Raw genomic sequence first — 20000 nt, 5'->3', positions numbered from 1 at the left:
AAGGAAAGATTCAAAAGTCCAACCATTTGTGGACGTAATCACAGTCATCACTTTCTCCTCAGTTATTTTAAGATCCCGAGAGTTTATCAGGTGAGCTCCACTAAGCCAACAGGGCAAATTGTGATTCCACTGGTAAATGGTTTAATCTAGCTTGACAAATGGACAAACAGAAGATCTGCTATTGTTAAAGTCAAATTCAAAACGCTATTTTATTGTACATTAGTTTGGTAGAAAATCTGATGAATGCGTTCTGACCTGGTGCTTGTGGCAGTCCGTTGCCACAGTAACGTGAGTAACACCTGGGTGGATCAAGGCGGTAAACATAAAACGCTCCACAGTTGCGAACACTGATGTTCTTTGAAAAGTAGCAGCAGTCAGTCCCATTCAAGTGTTGCAAAAAACAGACTTTTCGTTGCACAATCCCCTCAGCCACTGTAGGATGCGTGCCATCGAGCCAGCCTGGTGAGTCTGTGTTGCAGTGATACATCTTTCGACAAGAATCTGCCATCTGAGTTCCAGCCTCTCCGCTAAATCGATACCAACCAGACAACGTGGAATCGCACAGGTTACCAATGCTGCGGTTAACATAGGTCATTGCTCGGTTGGACTCGTTTAGAAATCCGTAGTTGGAACATTCTAAACCAATTTTTAAAACAGATAACATCTTGAGGATTATTGTGTTACATGGGCTGGAAAAAGAGATAACTCCTGCCGCATCGGAATTTAGTTTCTCGAAACTGGAGGATCGGGTATTCAGTGAGCTCTAAATTTAACAGTGCTCCCGATCCTCCAGTTTCTTCAAAGTAGATGCTAATTACTAAGTGGTGCGCTTTTTTGCTTCACTGATTTTTTGAATTCCGCGCGATGTGTTCATTTTCCAAATAGCTCTTGAGTTTGTATTGTCATTGCAATCAAGCTTTTGTTATCAAGTGAAAAACCTTTGAATAGTCGAGCAAGTGCCACTATGATTTTCAAATACGTATTAAACATGAAATTTTGATCGTGAAAGGGACAGAACTTTTCCTTACGACGAAATACTGTCAGAAGGTTAGCGTTGGAATAAGCTTTTTGAAGAGTTAATCGTAGAAATTTTGTCTATCAAAGTGAAAGAATATTTTTACTCCATAATAAGCAGCACGAATGTACACGAAGTAGAGAATAATATCATATCATTCTATCCCTAAACGTCTTTTGACAAAATATTAACCTGTTTTCTATTGCAAAAAAATTCAACCATGGTTATTAAAAAGGCTGTCTAGAACTATGTAAAGAAACTATTTCAAATTCACTTCTTGTTATAAAGCCCTGTCCAAACAGGAAAATGTTTGGCGACCAAACACCATCAAACATTGTTTGGTGACCAAACATTTTACCGTTTGGCCACGTTATTCGGTGTTGTTTGATCGGGTTTGATAAAATCTGAAGGCCATCAAACATTCGATCAAACAACTTAGAACATTTCTTTTGTTCTCGTGCTAGATGAGCGAGGTTTGTTCCTTTGGACAGCCGTATCAAACATGTTTGGCGCACGCATGCGTTGAATTGAGTGGTCCAACGGTTGAAAAATGTTTGATCTAACTCAGGTCAAACTCCACAAGCAAAGAACTATGGGTCACAAACATGCAAACAACACAAGCGGCTGAGTAAGCGTGCTACGTAGGCGCGCGCCAAACATATTTGATACGGCTGTCCAAACAAACAAACTTTGCACATCTAACAAGAGAATAGAAGAAATATCTTAAGTTGTTTGATCGAATGTTTGATGACCTTTAAATTTTATCAAATACGACCAAACACGATCAAACAGCACCAAACAAGGTGGCCAAACGGTAAAATTTTTGGTCACCCAACAATGTTTGATGTTGTTTGGTTGCCAAACGTTTCCCATTTGGGCAGGCCTTAAGAAGTACGACGACATATTTTAACATTAGGAACGGCTTAACGCTTACATAATTTAAAAGTAAAAAGAAATTATAACACGCTCTGAAATCGGACAACAAAGGCACTTGGCGAGTGCTTTATGAGATCCAAGTCAAGGTAAATTAAACTCAACTGTCAGCGACAGTAATCACAATGTTTCAGACTTACATGTAGTTGTAAGAAGGTCAACGGCCAGTGTAACGTCTACGAAAACCCAAATTCAAAATAACAGTTAAGGCTATCGTAATTACTCTATCGCGATTACTCTCTCCTATTCACTTTGGAGAATACGGGCGGATTGTCCTGCATCGGGATTCGTACCAGCAGTTTTAACGTGAAGCTAGAAAATGAATGCCCAACAGTGGTTTCTTTACGTTGTTCTTTTGCAAACTGCGACAAAGAAGTGCACTAGAATGTGTGCCGCAAAGGCAGCACGACTATTTTTCCTCTTTCAAACAATAATTTGTTACGATTGACGCAGCCGCCGCCGTTGCGTAAAATCCTCAGTGACAAGTCCCAACAAACGTTTGAACTATTTCTCAACCATTGGACTAACTGGGAAAGAAAATCCAACCTATATCTTCGTCACACGTAACTTTCCTTAGTGTGCTTTTTGTGATTGGTTACTTTTTTGTGGCCCCATGTTGCTGAATTTGGTGAGTCCTGGCCTGATTTCTAGGGGAAGATTATATAATACAACATTTTAATACTATCCTCGATTTTTGCACGACCCGCTCAAAAACCTACAAGAAAGTATTTTCAACTAGTACTGCTATTGAGTCACTATTGACTCTGCAGCTTCCCTTGAGTGTGCTTACCATTGGACACAGTGTCGTTGTAACTAATAACTGTGTAAGTAGCTGTAAAGTACACCCAGCTCCAAGGCCTCTTTGCAAGCTTAATGTTAAGCACCACTCCTAGGCTCTGACCTTCGTGCGAGTAAAATGTTACAATACCAGATAAGAGAGAACCACACATTCTTGTACTCATCGGTTTGCCATCTGCGTAGGTTCCATTTTGAATTTCCATGTAAACAAGAGTACATGACCCGTCCCACCATGAAATGTCCATGGATTGAATCACTAACTTGACTTTTTCTCCTTTCTTCGCTGCGATCTGCCAGCTGTAATGTGGATACAGGCATTTATTGTTATGTGACTGAAATTGAAATGAGATGATTCCATTCGTTCCATTCAAAAGACGTTGCTTTGAAAACTCTAAAAAACCAAAGAAAATAAATTATTACCTTTTAACAAAAGAAACTAATAATCTCAGATACATTTAACAATTAGTAACTTAAATAAGAAGCCTGAATAAAAATGATCTTCGCACTTGGCAACACAAATCGGGACAGTGTAGTCAGTGGGCAACGGAACTGTCAACGTGAAAAAAGTCGGGTGTTCGATAGATACTTACAGAAATTAAAATACCAACTTTGTATTTCGTTAGTTTGATAATAACAATCATTATTTCGTAATGTCTCAGTTCCAAATTCAAATGCCAACAAAAACTGAAAGAAAAAAAAGACTATTCATTTCACCACAAAGGGAGTTTATGTAAGAGATTTCAAGTAGTTCAAATTTTTAATTTTCATTTCGGTATCTCTGATATTTGATCTTTCACTTCGTTCGACGATGCTTACGTTACAGAAAGTGGTAAAAGAATTATGAAAGCGGTGAAAAAGGAAGGGAGGGCAATACTGACAAACAAAAAAAGAGAACTTGGAAAATAAAAATCTGCAGTGAATTTATTAGGAACACTGAATTTAGGGGTGAGCAAATTTGGAGTTGCCTAAAAAGAGACGATGTGAAGGAAGCAAGTGAAAGTGTTAGAACAAGCCATCAGGGCAAGATCAACTAAAAACCACACTACCAAATAGAACATCTCCCGGTTGTGAATGCTGTGTGGAGACAAAACTGTGGCCCATTTGTTGTGTGAATGTAAGAATCTGGCTCAGACACAACACGAGAAATGTCGGCATGATAAAATTGCCCAGGTTATCCATTAGCAGCAGTGCAAAGCGCATGACCTAGAACACGCAGATAAGTGGTACGAGCATAGGCTAAAAAGGGTTTCTGAAAACGAAAAATTTGGGATATGAAGATTTAAACAGATAACATCATCGAGCAACCCGGACCGGACATTTTATATTATGACAAAGGGAGTAGATCCTGCAGGATTATAGATGTGGCATACATTTTGACTCTCGAATCGTTTAAAAATCAAAGACTCCTGTGAGCCATCTCATGGAAGAACTGACGTAGAATTAGCGAGGGCTTCTTAGAGCTACCTCATGATAAATAATAGATGAAATTATGCACGAGCCAAGCGTTTTTTCTGTGGTGCGGATTCCCTGAGTCGACTTTATCTCGGAGTTATACGCGTGGGGAGTACAATGCGTGTTCCGGGGTACATCGTGTCGCGATTAGTGGTCATAGCATGGTTTTTGCTTGCAAAAAACTAGCCCTAAAAGGGACGTTTAATGGTAATAACACAGTAACTTATCGGAATTTTCCTGAGGAATGTTGAATATTTTTTTGTTTTCTGATACTTACATGTATACCTACACCGTACTCGCTACTTACACTACACTAATAATAAGAATAACATTAACAATAACAATAATAATAACAATAACAATAACAATAACAATAATAATAATAATAATTGTATCGCTTAAATAAGAATCGATAATCTGTATAATTAATAACGTCAGGCATTACGTCACGAATTGTAATTTGTTCCAAGACTATCGGACGGACCAATGGGTAAATATTTTTGATTATGTTTCAGTTGAATTCAGGCAACAATCTCTAATATTTTGTACTACGATTACGTCTTCAGATTTCAAACTACCGAACTCGTCATCTCAACGTCTCGAGTAACCAGTTGTAAAGACTCCGATAAGTTCATGACAATAAACGTTTGAAACCTTGGTCGTACCGTCTCATAAATACATTCGAAATCCATTGAAACCAAAGCAAGATTGGTTAGGAGCAACAAGATGACAGAGAACGCCCTGAAGATTCGACGTACAGCAAAAACAAAGTTCACGAGGAAAAAGAATGACTTTTACAGTGTTATAGCGAATAAGAAAAGTATCGAAAACATTAAAAGCAAGTTCAAAGAACTTACCGATGCATGGCAAACCGTTGAAGGTAAGCATGACCTTTGTACTATACTACTGGACGATGATGACGCATATGAAAAAGAAGAGGCATGGATTAATGAACTACAAGAAATATACACAGAGGCATCATCGATATACAATACGTGTTTGAGCGAGAATCTCCTCAAAAGAAAGGAAGACGACATGCGTATAAAATTTGATGGATTGAACAAGTAAAAGGCATCCTTAGAAACAATGTTTAAGTCCTCAGTTGATCAAATTATGAAATTATTGACAACTGATAAAAAGGAAAAAATTTCAACAAATACGTTGATAAAAAATGAGCACGACTTGGTCATGATATTCCAAGACTGCAAATCAATTCATGACGAGATAAGAACAACGTTACATCGAAGAAGAGATCGAATGGCTTCGACGTCTTCACGCGCAGTATAGCGATACTTCAAGTCAAATCGAATCGCATTCTGAAGATAATGTAATAAACACTCGCCTTAAGGAGACAATACATCCTTTGCAATTGGAAAAGGTCAAGATGCCTTCATTCGACGGAAACATCAGGAAATACCCACAATTCAAAACAGATTTCAAGAAACACGTATTATCCGTAACTAGTGAATCAAGCGCTCCTTACGTACTCCGTTCATGTTTGAGCGGTGACCCACTAGAATGTGTAAAGAGCATTAACGATAATCTTGACGAAATGTGGGAACGACTAGACAGAAAATACGGCGACCCAACGAAAATAACGGATGTTGTAATCAATGCTATACAAAACTTCAAATCCATCAAGGAAGGAGAAAATAGAAAATTCCTTGAGTTTATCGCTGTCGTAGAAGATGGCTGTAGAGATTTACAAAGATTGGGCCTTGAAGCAGAAATCACAACAATGAGTTCAGGCAGTATCATTTAGCGCAAGCTACCTAATGATATTAAGAAAGAATGGTCTAAGATCGTCTGCTCTAGCGTAGAACCCATCAACCGATCAAACAGCTTTCCATCATTACTTACGTTTCTTTTGGATAAAAAAAAATCAACGAATACGAGACTGCTGAACTTCGAGCGACAAATCAGACAGTTAAAGGCTTAACGCATTATACTGCAGCACTCCAGAAGACTACTGAGGATGTAGGGAACAAAGGTTTAACGAGCCCTCCTAAATGCTTGATTCATGAAAAGGGAATGCATTGGACAAGCGAATGCAAGGTTTTTCTGGCCAAACCAGTTGAAGAAAGAAAGCAGTTATTGAAGATGAAAGGTGCCTGCTGGTCATGCCTTAAACCTGGACACCGTTTTCGAGACTGTAGAAGAAAGAAAACGTGTGGAAAAAATAGCTTCAACGAAAGACACAACCCAACTCTGCACGAAGATAAGCCGATAACCGAAAGTGTAAGGAGCAATGAAGTGTTGGGCTCCGCCAGTGCCTGCAATACAGCAGAAGGCTATAGTTTTTTACTCCAGGTTCAGAAAATAAAGTCGAGAAGACGATGGGTCAATGTTATGTGGGACAGCGCTGCCTCATTGTGTTTCATAACAAATAATAAAGCAAAAGCAGAGAAATTAAAGGGAGAAAAGGTGGAATTATCAATCGTTAAAGTTGGAGGAAGAACAGAAAGGCCACAATCCGAAAAATACAGGATACCACTGATAGACTTAGACGGTAACGAAGTTCACTTCGACGTCTATGCAATCGACAAAATCACGAATAACGTCCACAACGTCGACGTACGCTACATTGCTATATTGTTCACGGATGTCTCAACAAAGGACATAGACCGTCCAACAGGGGAGATCGAAGTACTAATTGGATATCAATATGCCGCATACAATCCTCAACGAGAACAAAACATCGGTCACTTACTATTGTTAAAGAATCAATTCGGAAAATGCATCGGTGGAAGTCACAACTTGATCAGGGATGAGTCACAGCTACACACTAAATTTGAAGATGCAAGAGTACATCATGTTAATACAGTTTCTATAACTAACTTCTATGAAATCGAAAATCTTGGCATAGAGTGTGAACCACGATGTGGGGGATGTAAGTGTGGAAAGTGCGCTGTTGGCAGTAAAAACTACACACTACAAGAAGAAAGAGAGCTGAATCTCATTCAGAACAATTTAGAATACGACAAAAAGGGCAAAAGATGGATAGCTGAGTATCCATGGATAAAAGATCCAAAAAACCTTCCAGATAACAAAAGAGTTGCAATAGCTAAGTTGATCTCCACTGAAAAACGGCTTGCAAGAAATGCAAAACAATCTTCTGGGCATACTTATTAGATTTAGAGAAAACGAAGTTGCCTTCATTGGAGATATGCGAAAAATGTACCATACCGTACATACAAAGGAAATAGATCAACACACCCATCGATTTTTATGGAGAAACATGGATGTAATGAAACACCCAGATACGGTGTCATTTGGCGACAAGCCATCGGGCGCAATAGCGACCATAGCAATGAGGAAAACAGCAGAATTTGGGCAAAATGAGTTTCCTGAAGCTACAAAAATAATCAAAGAGATCCTTTAGGACTCGTTGGACCTTTCACAATTCGTGCTAAAACATTGATGAGAGAACTATGGATCAAAGAAACTCAACTTGAATGGGATGAACCCATTCCCGAAGTATATAAACGTCGCTGGACAAAATTCTTTGAAGATCTTACCGAAATGAATTACGTCACAAATAAAAGAAAGGTTAAGCCAGATAATACTGAAGAAGACCCAATATTGGTAATATTTAGCGATGGATCTACAGAAGCTTACGGCACATGTGTATATGTTCGTTGGAGATTAACAAATGGAAAATATGAAAAATATGAAACCTATGGATTCAATACCTTTGCTGCTACTCGAGAAGGAGAAATACAAGAAGGAACAAACGTCACTGATTGGTATTGGATCCCAAGAGAATACAATATAGAGGATTGGCTTACACGTGGGAAAAGTCCGAAGGATATTGGAATGGATAGTATATGGCAGAAAGGGCCTGAATTTCTTAGGAAGCCTGAAAGTGAATGGCCTATCAGTCAAGACATCACTGGGCAGCAATTGCCAGACACCCATAACAAGGAACCGCAAATACTGTCAAGCAACAGTACACTGCCAAGAGTGATAATCTCGCTACACGTATTGCCATACAAAAGTATTCTAATTACCGTTACCGCAAGAATTTTAGCAATGTATAAGAGAAAACCCAAAGTAACATTTAAAAATGTCGCAGCACCTTTAATCTATGACGATATTTTAAACGCTGAAAAAATTTGGATCGTGGAAGCGCAAATTGAGATGGAAAATGACATCAAGAAAGGAGAATACAAACGTTTATGTCCACGAAAACGAGAAGATGGTATATATGTTGTTGGACACCGCGTACAGAACTGGGTTGAAATGAGCTATAATAAGCGCGAAATTATATTACTGCCCTGCAGTCATCACTTCTCTCGAATATGTACACGGCATGGGACATCTCGGAGTATCGGCAACAGCCAGCAAGGTTCGCGCTAAATATTGGATCGTTAAACTTCACAAGCTTGTTAAGTCAATAAGTCTCAGTGCATTACATGTAGAAAGATAGAAAAGAAAACAAGTGAACAAATAATGGGACAACTTCCAGAAGAGCGCTTAAAGCCAGCCCCTCCGTGGAACTCTACCGCCATCGATTTATTCGGACCGTTTAAGATCCGAGATGAAGTGAAAAAACGAAGTTTTGGCAAAACATATGGAGTCATTTTCAACTGTCTAGCGTCCAGAGCTGTACACATAGACATCGCATCTGATTATAGTACAGAGAAATTCTTTATGGTACTGAGAAGATTTGTATCTTTACGAGGATATCCGTCGAAGCTCTACTCGGATAATGGCCCTCAATTAGTAGCTGGCATACCTCAGCAAGAAACGTAAAGGAAGGAGATATTGTCCTCGTCGCTGATTCAAACTTGGTCAGAGGACAGTGAAAACTAGCGAGAGTAACTAAGACATTCCCAGGAAAAGATGGAAAGGTTAGGAAAGAAGAACTTCAGTACAAAAACCCGAGACCAGGACAACCCATTAAACAGTACAGCGGACATGCATATATCACCGTTTATCGATCAGTCCACAAACTGGTAGTTTTGGTTCCCGTGGAGAAACAGAACTGTTAAGATATTGATGCACTTCTAATTGCTTGATTTTCAACTTTTAATTCGGCGGGCGGAGTGTATCGCTTAAATAAGAATCGATAATCTGTATAATTAATAACGTCAGACATTACGTCACGAATTGTAATTGGTTCCATTTTGCAATTGAATGAAGACTGTCGGACGGACCAATGGGTAAATATTTTTGATTATGTTTCAGTTGAATTCAGGCAACAATCTCTAATATTTTGTACTACGATTACGTCTCCAGATTTCGAACTACCGAACTCATCATCTCAACGTCTCGAGTAACCAGTTGTAAAGACTCCGATAAGTTCATGACAATAAACGTTTGAAACCTTGGTCGTACCGTCTCATCAATACAATAATAATAATAATAATAATAATAATAATAATAATAATAATAATAATTGTAACTTACAATATGTAGGCTGTTAATTCTCTAAAATTCAATGGGTTGTTAAATTAAAATATAGCAACAAGAAATAAATCAGAAAACACAAGTCGAGAGTTAAAAAAAGACAAGATAAAATTTTATGGATAGAAAAAAAAATTCCAGTTTTTCTTGAATTCCTTCTCCTTATTTGAGTTGATTGCAAGGTATTTTTCTAGATTGATTTTTTCGCGCACAAGTGTGACCAAATCATCAAAATGGAACTTCACGGCATTCAAAGCGTTAGCATATAAGAAATATTTACCCAAAATAATGAGATGGTTGAGGGCTAAACAGTAGGTGTGACAACGCAAAATTCCGAACTAAACCTCTAACTCTGACAGAAGCAGTTTCGTATTACTAGAGATTGAGTACCACTCCTAGAATCTATTCCAAAATGAAATTGCCTGCGTACAGAGTATAAACAAATGCCACATTGTCTGGCACTCAGAATGACAAAACGGGGAGACGGGAGAGGCGACTTTTTTCATTTTGTGTAACAAGCTATTCGTTGGTAACTTTATATTGAAACATCGTTAATTTAATTTCTTTTGTGGCTTTGAAAGGTAAGAGGTAAACTTTATTTAAGTCATTCTTTTGGATGCCACCCGCTAAAACTTTTTTTTTCAGAAGTGGGCGGAGGTAGATTTTCAAGGTTAAGCAACAAAACGTATAATGTCTTGCATGTCAGTGAACCAATTGAACTAATTGAGGTGGAAGGCGTAACTGTGTTTTTAGAACCTTCTTGGAATAGTTTCTTCCAGTTTTGCGAAATTGAAGAAACAATGCTATAATATTGTAAAAAGTTTTAATTTAGATTGAAGTTATTGCAAAAAGAGTTAAACGGAAGGAAGCAACCTTCACAGGAATCAATAAGGTCCAAGATTTGTTTTACTCCAGCTTGATACCAGTGAGAATAGTAAATACCATTTTCCTATTCACAGTTATAAATCGGTTGTTCCAGATTATCTGTGAGAGAACCTCATTTTTACTTTTAGGCATGGTTATTGCGATGTCCTGCCAGTAAAAAATAATTTGTTTATAGAAAGCAGGAAGATGGTTTTCTAAGTTACGGATATTATAATCATAGTTACATTTAAACAGTTTCATTCCTCCAACTCTGGCTAGGAGTGACTTTGGTATGCACTGCCACGGAACATCCGAGTTGACACATAACCTTTTGACCCAGTTTAACCTAAGTGCTTTTTCGAAGAGAGAAAAGTCTTTCCTGTCCAGGCCAGCTGCTTTTTGCTTGATAAGAGTAGTCTTTTTTATTTTGGCAGGTTTGTGATTCCAGATAAAGTCAAAAATGACCTTGTATACTTCTTTGCTAAAGTTCTTAGGGGTTTCCATGACGCTGCAAATAAAAACGAGTTTTCAAAGTGCTAATGTTTTAATTATGTTTATCCTACCAATGATAGAGAGGTCTCTTTGGGACCATATCTGCACTATTTTGTTTAGCGATCTTAATTTGTCAAAAAAAAAAAAAATTCTCAGACGCTTCTAGATCGTATGTAAAATGTACTCCAAGCGCGTAAAATGGCTCACCGCTCATTTGGAGATCAAGGGTTGTATCTTTTCCGTGGCGCATAGAGCCAAGAAATATTGATTTAGTTTTAGACCAGAGCACTTAAATTAACACTGATTGGACATCAGAAAGAAGTACAGTTGTGTCATCTGCATATTGCGAGAGGCCAGTAATTCAATAGCAATAACGAATAGTGAGCCGGAAAGTGGGCAACCTTGACGCACTCCGCGTCCCAAATGAAAGGGTTTTGAGGCGTATCCGTTATTCAAAACACAACCAGAGACATCTTTATAGATATCTTTTTTTAAGTTAAACGTTTCAAGGCATTTATGAATAAGATTCCACTCAATTGAGTAAAAAGCTTTTTCGAGATCCAAAAACACAGCTACTCCTGGGGTATTCTTCTTTTTATGCATAGTGTCTGCTATAAGCCTAATGCTTTCCCCAATGAACTTTCCCTTAACATACCCAAATTGGCAGGGATGAATTAAGTTCGGCAAGATCTTCACCAAGCGCACCGCAATAGTCTTTGTTGCTTTTTTATAGTCTACATTCAGTAATGATACAGGTCGCCAATTCTTTAAATATTCGGTGTTCTTCTTCTTTTTCGGAATTAACGAAATAATTCCTTGGCGTTGAGAGACAGAGAGAGTAACACCATAAACGAACCGAGCAAGTCCCAAAAGTAGCGATAAAATTCGAGGGTGAGCCCGTCTGTTCCAGGAGTTTTACTGTTTTCCATAGTATTTAATGCGCGCTCACACACATCAATGTACATAACACCTTCGAACGTCTTTACGATCTCTTCTGATACTGCATATTCTCTTTCGAAGAAATCATTGAAACTTAATAGGCAGTTGGGATCTATATTTCTTGACGAATAAACAGTCTCTTGAAAGTAATGCTCCTCCTCCTCGAGGATATCCTTGGGGTTTGTGATTTTGTCACCATCATTAATTACTAAGGACGTGGTATGTTTGTTTTTTTGGTTACTTTTTTCTAAGTTATAAAAATATTTGCTATTCCTCTCACCATGCTCTTACCGGCGCGCCCTACTGCGCATGATTGTTCCTCGCGTTTTGACATCTGCAATTTTGGAAAGCTTGGATTTTATTCTCTGCAACTCGGTTTTTAGGGACTGGCAGTAGGATGTCTGGAGTTTGGTCTGCAATCTCATCATTTCCGACAAAAGAGTTGATTCTTTATTACTTTCTCTTTTAGCTTTCTTCTTCGAAAATGCTATCGTAAAAGCTCGAATTTCCATTTTAATCATTTCCCAAAATAATCCCTTGTTGTGTACTTGATCATGGTTTTTTGCAAACTCCGGAATTTTAGAGTGAGTTCGATTGACCATATTCCGGAATAGGAATACATGGAACATAAGTAAGAAATCGTTTGTTTTTACGCATATTAACATTAAAATTAACGATGAAATGATATATGAAATGAATCATTTCACGGGACGAAAAATTGGATTTGCTGCACATTTGATCTTTGGCAAAGCTTAAGTCAAATCTGGAATCGCTTTTGACTTTACCTTTGACGCACGTCAAACGTACGGTCAAATCCATTACCAATTTGCTTATGCCTTTGACCATGGTAAAGGTCAAGTCAAATTCGTAACAACTTTGACTTCACATTTGACGCGCGTTAAATGTGAAGTCAAATCTGAAGAAGCTTTGTGCGTTCCTTTGTTACTTGACAAAGGCGAAGACAAATACGATAGCATCTTTGACTTCAAGTTTGACTATCGTCAAATGTGAAGTCAAATCTTAACAGGCTTTCCTACTTTGTTGATACTTGCATTACCAAAGGAAAGAAACAAAACCAAGGGAACGCTTTTTGGAGATTAAACGATTCGGCAAATACGGAACACTGACCGTCGTAGAGTCTAAGTTCGCTTTCCTCCTTTACCCCCTCGGTGACATTTCCCCCAAATCCCCTATCACGAACACGTACACATTCAATCTATTGCTTGAAAACGTCTACCTGTTGCAAAACGTAGCCTGAGTTCACATTCTTGTCGATTTTCGCTTTTCCAAAATTCAATGAGCACTAGTGCCAAAATTCCGTCGATCTCAGCAAAGGAATGCTCCCCCCAACCCTACCTCTCTACAAGGTCCGAAGGAAAGACACTGGGGAGAGGGTTGATTCAAGAACTCCTTTTATGGGATATACAAAAGAGCGGGAAAATGTACCTTCCGAAAAGTTCGTCGGTAGCTTGTTCTACTTGTCGTTTTTTATTCTTTCGATATACTTGGAGCATCTTACTTTTGTGAAAACGTACAGCCGGGTAAAAATTATGTTTTGTGAAAGATAAAGGTCTCAGCCAGGGGATAATGAAGGTATGCAAGACCGGACACTGAACATACAACTCAAAACGGTATCGAAAATTTACTAGAGACAATACAAGCAAGGTCAAAGATAGCGATGGGAACGGGAGAAGCCAGTGAAAAAAAAAAAGAAGTTGGGTACGTATGCGTTATGACATTTAGTAGTATTCTATTTGGTTCACCTAACTCAAAAGCCAATCTAAAAATTATTCGTCTTTTTCATTCACGTTTCATCTCACAGTTCACAACAAAGCCGCTATGATTCATACAAGTAAGTCATCCTTTTTGCTGAGTGTAAGTTTATAGCGATTGAAGGATTATCACTTCGTGATTAGTTTCTACTTTTAAAAGTAAAAGTGACAGATACTTTCCCAGCACGTTACACTGGATTTCAAAAACAAAGGTAGGGAAACTGGAAAAGAAAAAAAAACAGTCACTATTTTGTAATGAAACAGTGCACGAATTTCCCGCCACTCTGGCTGTATAGCACAATACAGAAGACTTGCATTGGTGTTCAGAATAAGATAACATCCCAGAACATGTCTAACACCATCTTACATCTTTCTGTAATAGATCTCTAAAAGCTCTCTGTGCCAGATGCCTATTGCAGATCATTTGACTGAAAGTCTCAGAGTATCTGTTTCATTATTGGTTTTATTCCAGCCAATCATTGAAAGAAATGATTCCCAAGTGCATGGTAAGTCTGCAATGGGTAAAAAAAATAATAAACCACAAGAGCTTTGTTATAATAAAATGGATCTAGTTGCAAATAATCCTTTACCAAGCTTGCTGATCCAAGAAGGAATCAGGAAGATCATAAATTTTCACAATGAAATTTAAGACCATTTCGAATTTATACATCTTATACCTCTTTGCCTCTATATATTATTATTTTCTTATGACTTAACTTTCAGGTAAATTTACCATCATGAATGTTAATATGAAGAAATCAAAATGTTTGAGGAAACTCACTTTATCATCTGTACTAGAGAATGTTGTTCACCAAGTGGTGGTGAAGATAAATCTAGGGATCTTGGGTATTTCAGTATCAAAAAATGTTCTGTTTGATTATTAGCAAAAAAATCAAAGTAGCTCAGATTAATTAACCCATTGACTCAAGGGGGTTCCCCATTGACGAGTAAAATCGTCTGGCATTAGACAGAGTAAAATACTAAGTCTGACCGGTTTGGGTGTCAAAAGGTTAATTAAATTAATTAATGGGGACATAAGTTTTCAGTGATTGATTAAGGAAAAATAAGTGTCACCCTGTCAAAGTCTAATCTAATCCCCGTGAAAACATACTGATTTTGACATTTCAAGTGAATGTACATGCAGAATGTATGTCTGATATATAACAATGAATTAATGACACACATTTTACCTTTAACTTTAATTTGCAATTCATAAAGCCAGTAACCCCTCAATAGTACAAATTAAGTAGTAAATACAGAAATATTGGAAATATTCAGTACCATGGACAAAGGCAAACAAGGATACATCATAAGAAGTAAGATTATTCAAAAAATAACTTTATAATAATTTTTTTAAAACATGGTTGAAAATAATTGTGTTTTTAGGTTAGCCAATTATGTTTCAGGCAGGAGTACATTGAAACTTTGAAGAAGAAAACAGCAGAGATTCAATCACAACACTACTGCCATTGCTTGAGGAGCATCTGCATCTAAGAATGCACGGCTATTTCTTAATTAAAGGACCCACATTTTTTGCAAACAATAGAGTACATGTCTGCAGTCATCAGTTATTGGCAGCAGTGTGTACCCTAATTAGATTAGTGCCTTTGTCTTTTCATGAAGTACAGATGTGCACATGTCATATCACTATGCATTAATAAAGCACTACTCAATATGTGCATGGTATCAACTTAAATCTTTCTGTACGAGAAATTAAGACCTCTTTTTATTCCCAAAGATGCAAGGACAAAAACAGATCTCAGCAGGAATGCAGAACATTACTTTACACATGCCAAGAAAACTACAAAGATGTCATGAGGTAATAGCCATTCTTACAGTAGTACCCCATTCATTACTTACACATGCATGTGTTATATTAACTAAAGAACCACTTACACCTAGCATAACTAAGAAATGAGATACACAATAGGCCATTTTACAGTTGTTTGCTCAGCGACCAAGCCTATGAATGGCTGCGAGGCTGCCGGTGACCTTGCATTGATACAGACCTCACTGCTTTTATTATATAAATTGTGTTGTTGTAACGCTAATTAGTCCATATTAGCATTACAAAAGCATGAAGGTTTGTATCAAAACAGGGTCACCGGCAGCCTCGCTTCCATTGTTAGGCCTGGTAACTTAGCCGCAAGTGTAAAATGGTTTATTTGCTTTCCCCATTAAATCCTCTCCCTCCATCTACTAGCAATAAGATAATCATAGGTTATGCAAATTGAATTAAATACTGCACTTCAAGAAAACACCAAACAGCCTTTACTAAAATTAGAGTCCTAGTTAGAAGGCATTATATACTATTGTATTAGCACACTCGTCTTCCCCCTGGGCAATTTGGATTAAAAGGGTTAAGGGTTTTATCTTCAGGGCCTTTTGATAGAACAAAAAGTTGAAGAAGGGAGATTGTCAGCTAGTAGTGTAAAATGAATGCAAACATGTGTCTATAAGAAGAAAATCGTTACTAATTCTCTCATGCCTGTAAGGCTGCAGTATTTGCTCTCAAATATTAGAATACATTTTATTTGGTTCCTGCTTTGCCGGGTTCCCTTTGGTGAAGACTTTGAAAACTAAAGAAATTAATACACTGAATTTGTAAAATCAATTTAACTACCCGACATGACAACTGTTAGGTAGAAAACCCCACCCTTTACCCTTGCAAAAGGTTTGCGGTTTACTGATTAAGAATGACATCGTATTGTCCTTGATCCAGCGCTCTAGGGATTTTTTATACTGACCATCATCAGTATAAATCCACTTAAAATGAGAATTGAATTTCTGATAGTAGCAGCATTAGTTTTAAATGAAATCTTCACAGCTGAGCCGCTAAACGAAAATGATAGATTTGTACTAGCAAAATATTCTGCACTTTTGCCTACAGTATAAATTACCCTTGTTGAAGGGGGGCATCTTGGGATATTTGCAGCGCAGATTCCCCAATATTTTCGCAAGGAGTGTCACCAGATGCAACGTTCACTGCGCATAACAAATTTTGCGTTCCACCACAGGTAGCCCAAGCTCGATAGATGCGTATCTGTACTGTACTTTTTTTATGCAAGAGCAGAAATATAGGGGTTTGTACGGGGAAAACGGCTTTTCTCAAAATTTAAAAAGTATTTACGATTTAAAATAAAAAAAAAGAGCTTACCTCGCTTCAGTCTTCTGTTTATTTGTCTTTGGTACGGTTTCTGGGTCCATTAAGATCTATTTAGGTGGTTTTTAGTTCCTCCTCTTTTCCCTCTCTATAGAAGAGAGACCGAAAACCACCTAAACCGCTCTTAATCGAAACAAGAAACTGAAGCAAAGACAAAGGAACACAATACTGAAGCGAGGGAAACTATGTTTTTTACTTTTGCGAAAAACCATTGTCCCATACAAATCTTAAAATTCCTACTCGTACATAATATAGTACAGATACACATAAATCGAGCTTGCGCTATCTATGATAGGAGACAGAACCTTAATGGTTTACTGATACTCTCGATTTGTTTGTGTCTTTTCCTTTGTGTGGTTAAGGAAGGGATTTGCGTCATGCAAAATTAGCTCGATTAGTCCGTTCGATTCCAAAATAGAATCCTTTTAGATCAAAAGAAAGACACTAACATAAGTTACCGTTCCTTTCTTTGTTGTAATAGGGCATCAATAGCCCATAAAGATCATACGTAATAGCTCAGAAAGCGCTGGAACCCGTTCCCTGAAAAAAAAAAATGCTGATAAATATCGAACATACAACCAGCAGTACTTGCCTGGTAAGGGCCGTTCAGGATTTAGTGGATCGGGGAAAGGTTTATTAGGTTTATTTTGGGTACCCTGCGGGCTAGTCTTGACTAAAAGGTCGAGGGCTCACAGGCCGGGTTAGTTTTGGTTGACTGTAAACCAATGAATTCTCGACGACCACAGCATCTTCTCTGTTGTGGTTGCTCTGATTAAACAGCGACCAATGGTCTTTACTATTCACATAAACGTAGAAAAGACTGATTGAGAATGTCCTGAACTTCCTTCTTGGCCCTAATCTGCCACTCTTTTTTTCGCCGTCGTCGTCTGTTTTTTATATATCTGAAATGCATACAGAGACACTACAAATGCTGGGAAATGTGAGTAAAGCGCAGAAAGGTGGAAATTCAGCATAGTGAAGTTATTTTGCCTTTTCCTTTCATTTCACAGAAAGTGTCACGATAAAAGAGGCCATTAAAATCAAGCAAGAAATTGTGCTGAAGTCTTAATTCGTAAATGTCATCAGACAACTCCGCGACTGGTGATAGTGGTGATAGCGAAGAGCTTGAAAACGAAGAAGAAAGGAAGAGGAAAAGGAAGTTCATGACAAAGGCTGCCTTGGTGGTCAACCCAGCTCGACATGTTGATGAGATCTTTGGACGGAAAATCGTTGCGTAGAAGATCCGCCTAGGTGGCCTCATAGGACAAGATAACAACAACCAGAAAACTTGTCAGAGCAGCGTATTGCCCCGCAAGACGCCCCGCAGTGGGCAATCCGCGTTGTTCCGCAGTGCTTAAAACTTGGTAACAGCGTTAAACCAGTATTAGAGATTAAGAGAGTTTGACCAAGGAAACTTGACCGTCATACCGCCCAAAATGCTGTTGATAATCTATTGGAAATCTTTAGTTGACGCACTTGCTGACTATCAACTAATAGCCATGCTAATGCATATGTAGAGAATGTCTGGTTGTCTTGACTTCTATGCACAAATAACCATTCTTTGGAAAAAATGTGTTCTGTGCAAAAAATGCAGTAGAATAGCAGCAGAATTTCACTGTTTTTTTAAAGAGGACTTTCTCGGCTTTTGAAGTGGATTTAGGTGACTTCAAAAGTTCACCTTAGAAGCCCATCAGCATACTACCAGGAATCCTGCCTGATCCCTGATACCTGATTGACGTGCTGCTAAACCATTTATTGGGTGACCGATTGTGTGAGTTGGAGAGTTGCATTTTATGTTACTCATAAAACAATGGCCGTCTCATTTGAAGAAAACCAATTTTTTTGCATCAAGAATATCAATAGTTCGTTGTTGAAGAAGTCTTAACTTCTATCGAAGAAATAGAACAATTAGAACTTACATTTATTTCCCGGGACGTAATAAAAATGGGAAAGCCAAAGTCTCTTCACTTCACACTGTCACCGCAAGACTTTATTCATGCAGGAAAAAAATGAAATCAATGATTACAATTGGTTCAAAATCTAGTTAGTATGCTGGTGGCCGTCGATTGAGTGTCTTATCGGCACAAAGAGTTAAAAATAATTTTGACGGATTTTCGCATGAACTAGCGTTTACTCGAAGTTTATTTTCAAGTCGGTGTGGCTAAAGCTGTTTTCCACAATGAACTACAACATAAATATAACTTATTAGCTTGCCTCAAAGTTAAAACGCTGTTTCATGGCAAGTTCCTTTCGGTTTTGACTTGTTGTTGGTGAGTAAGAAAAAAATCAAGATTACATCAGTTTTTTTTTTCAAAGTTTTCAGTAGTTCCATTTACCCTGTCACTTATGTCCACTACTCTTGATATTGTGTCAGTTACATGATACTTCCAAGAGAGGTGTCATGATTGTTTGTCATAAATTAACTTAACTAATTCTACGGTGACAGTGATTTTACTTGTTATGCAACAAAGTTGTTGATAACACGGCGCTTGTTGTGCGTGTAGTGTAAATATTACAGGTATAAATAAATTGAAGCCTTGAGAGAAGTGAAGCACTGGAATTGAAAAAAATTAATTCTCATCCTTCGATTTATTTATACCCTTTTACATTTACATTTTGGATGTATACTACCACTTAAAAATGCGCAACAAAATCGATTCCTAGAGATATTACAGAATGTAAGGTGTGAGATTCTTGGTTTTGCCAAGAGTATGAATTCCTTTGAATAAAAAATGGAAAAATACAAGCTTTTTCGTCGTATCTACATTTCAGTCTGTCTCTCATATGGCACAACACGGGGATGGATGGCAAATGAATTTGACCACGGTGGTTAGAGAAATGCCACTGTAGACATATTTCAGATATTTGAAAAACATTTCAATTGAGACTCAAGTACATTTATGATGGACACTTGTTTGAGTTGAATGTGTCTTTGTTACGGCTAGAAAAATGCAGAAGTTTCCGTCCTACCGTCCTGATTAAGGAAAAGTAGTCCAGAGATCTGAGTTTTCAATTCAGCGCTTCAAGCCAACAGCTATAAATACACCCCAAGACATCTTTGGCTACACCTTTGCTAAATCTTTGACTTGAATCTCAAACATGTTTGACTACACCTTTGTCAAATCTTTAACCTGAATCTCAGACATGTTTGACCACGCCTTTG

At 37.9% G+C, this 20000-nt stretch overlaps 1 protein-coding gene across 1 annotated transcript in view; it reads right to left on the bottom strand.

The window, feature by feature from the left end:
* LOC138039714 (uncharacterized) overlaps positions 1 to 20000 on the bottom strand; it is a 106896-nt gene that overhangs the window by 50498 nt on the left and 36398 nt on the right. Inside the window, exons 8-9 of the mRNA XM_068885561.1 lie at positions 2739 to 3137; positions 256 to 636 (exon numbers count right to left, since the gene is read on the bottom strand). Of these exons, the coding sequence (XP_068741662.1) occupies positions 256 to 636; positions 2739 to 3137 (780 nt within the window). The remainder of the gene's footprint in view (positions 1 to 255; positions 637 to 2738; positions 3138 to 20000) is intronic.

This window comes from Montipora capricornis, chromosome 3, assembly GCF_036669925.1.
Source record: "Montipora capricornis isolate CH-2021 chromosome 3, ASM3666992v2, whole genome shotgun sequence".
In the NCBI taxonomy this organism is placed as follows: Eukaryota; Metazoa; Cnidaria; class Anthozoa; order Scleractinia; family Acroporidae; genus Montipora; species Montipora capricornis.
The sequence above is the reverse complement of the archived record's forward strand: the minus strand, read 5'-3'. Positions and strand labels throughout refer to the sequence as shown.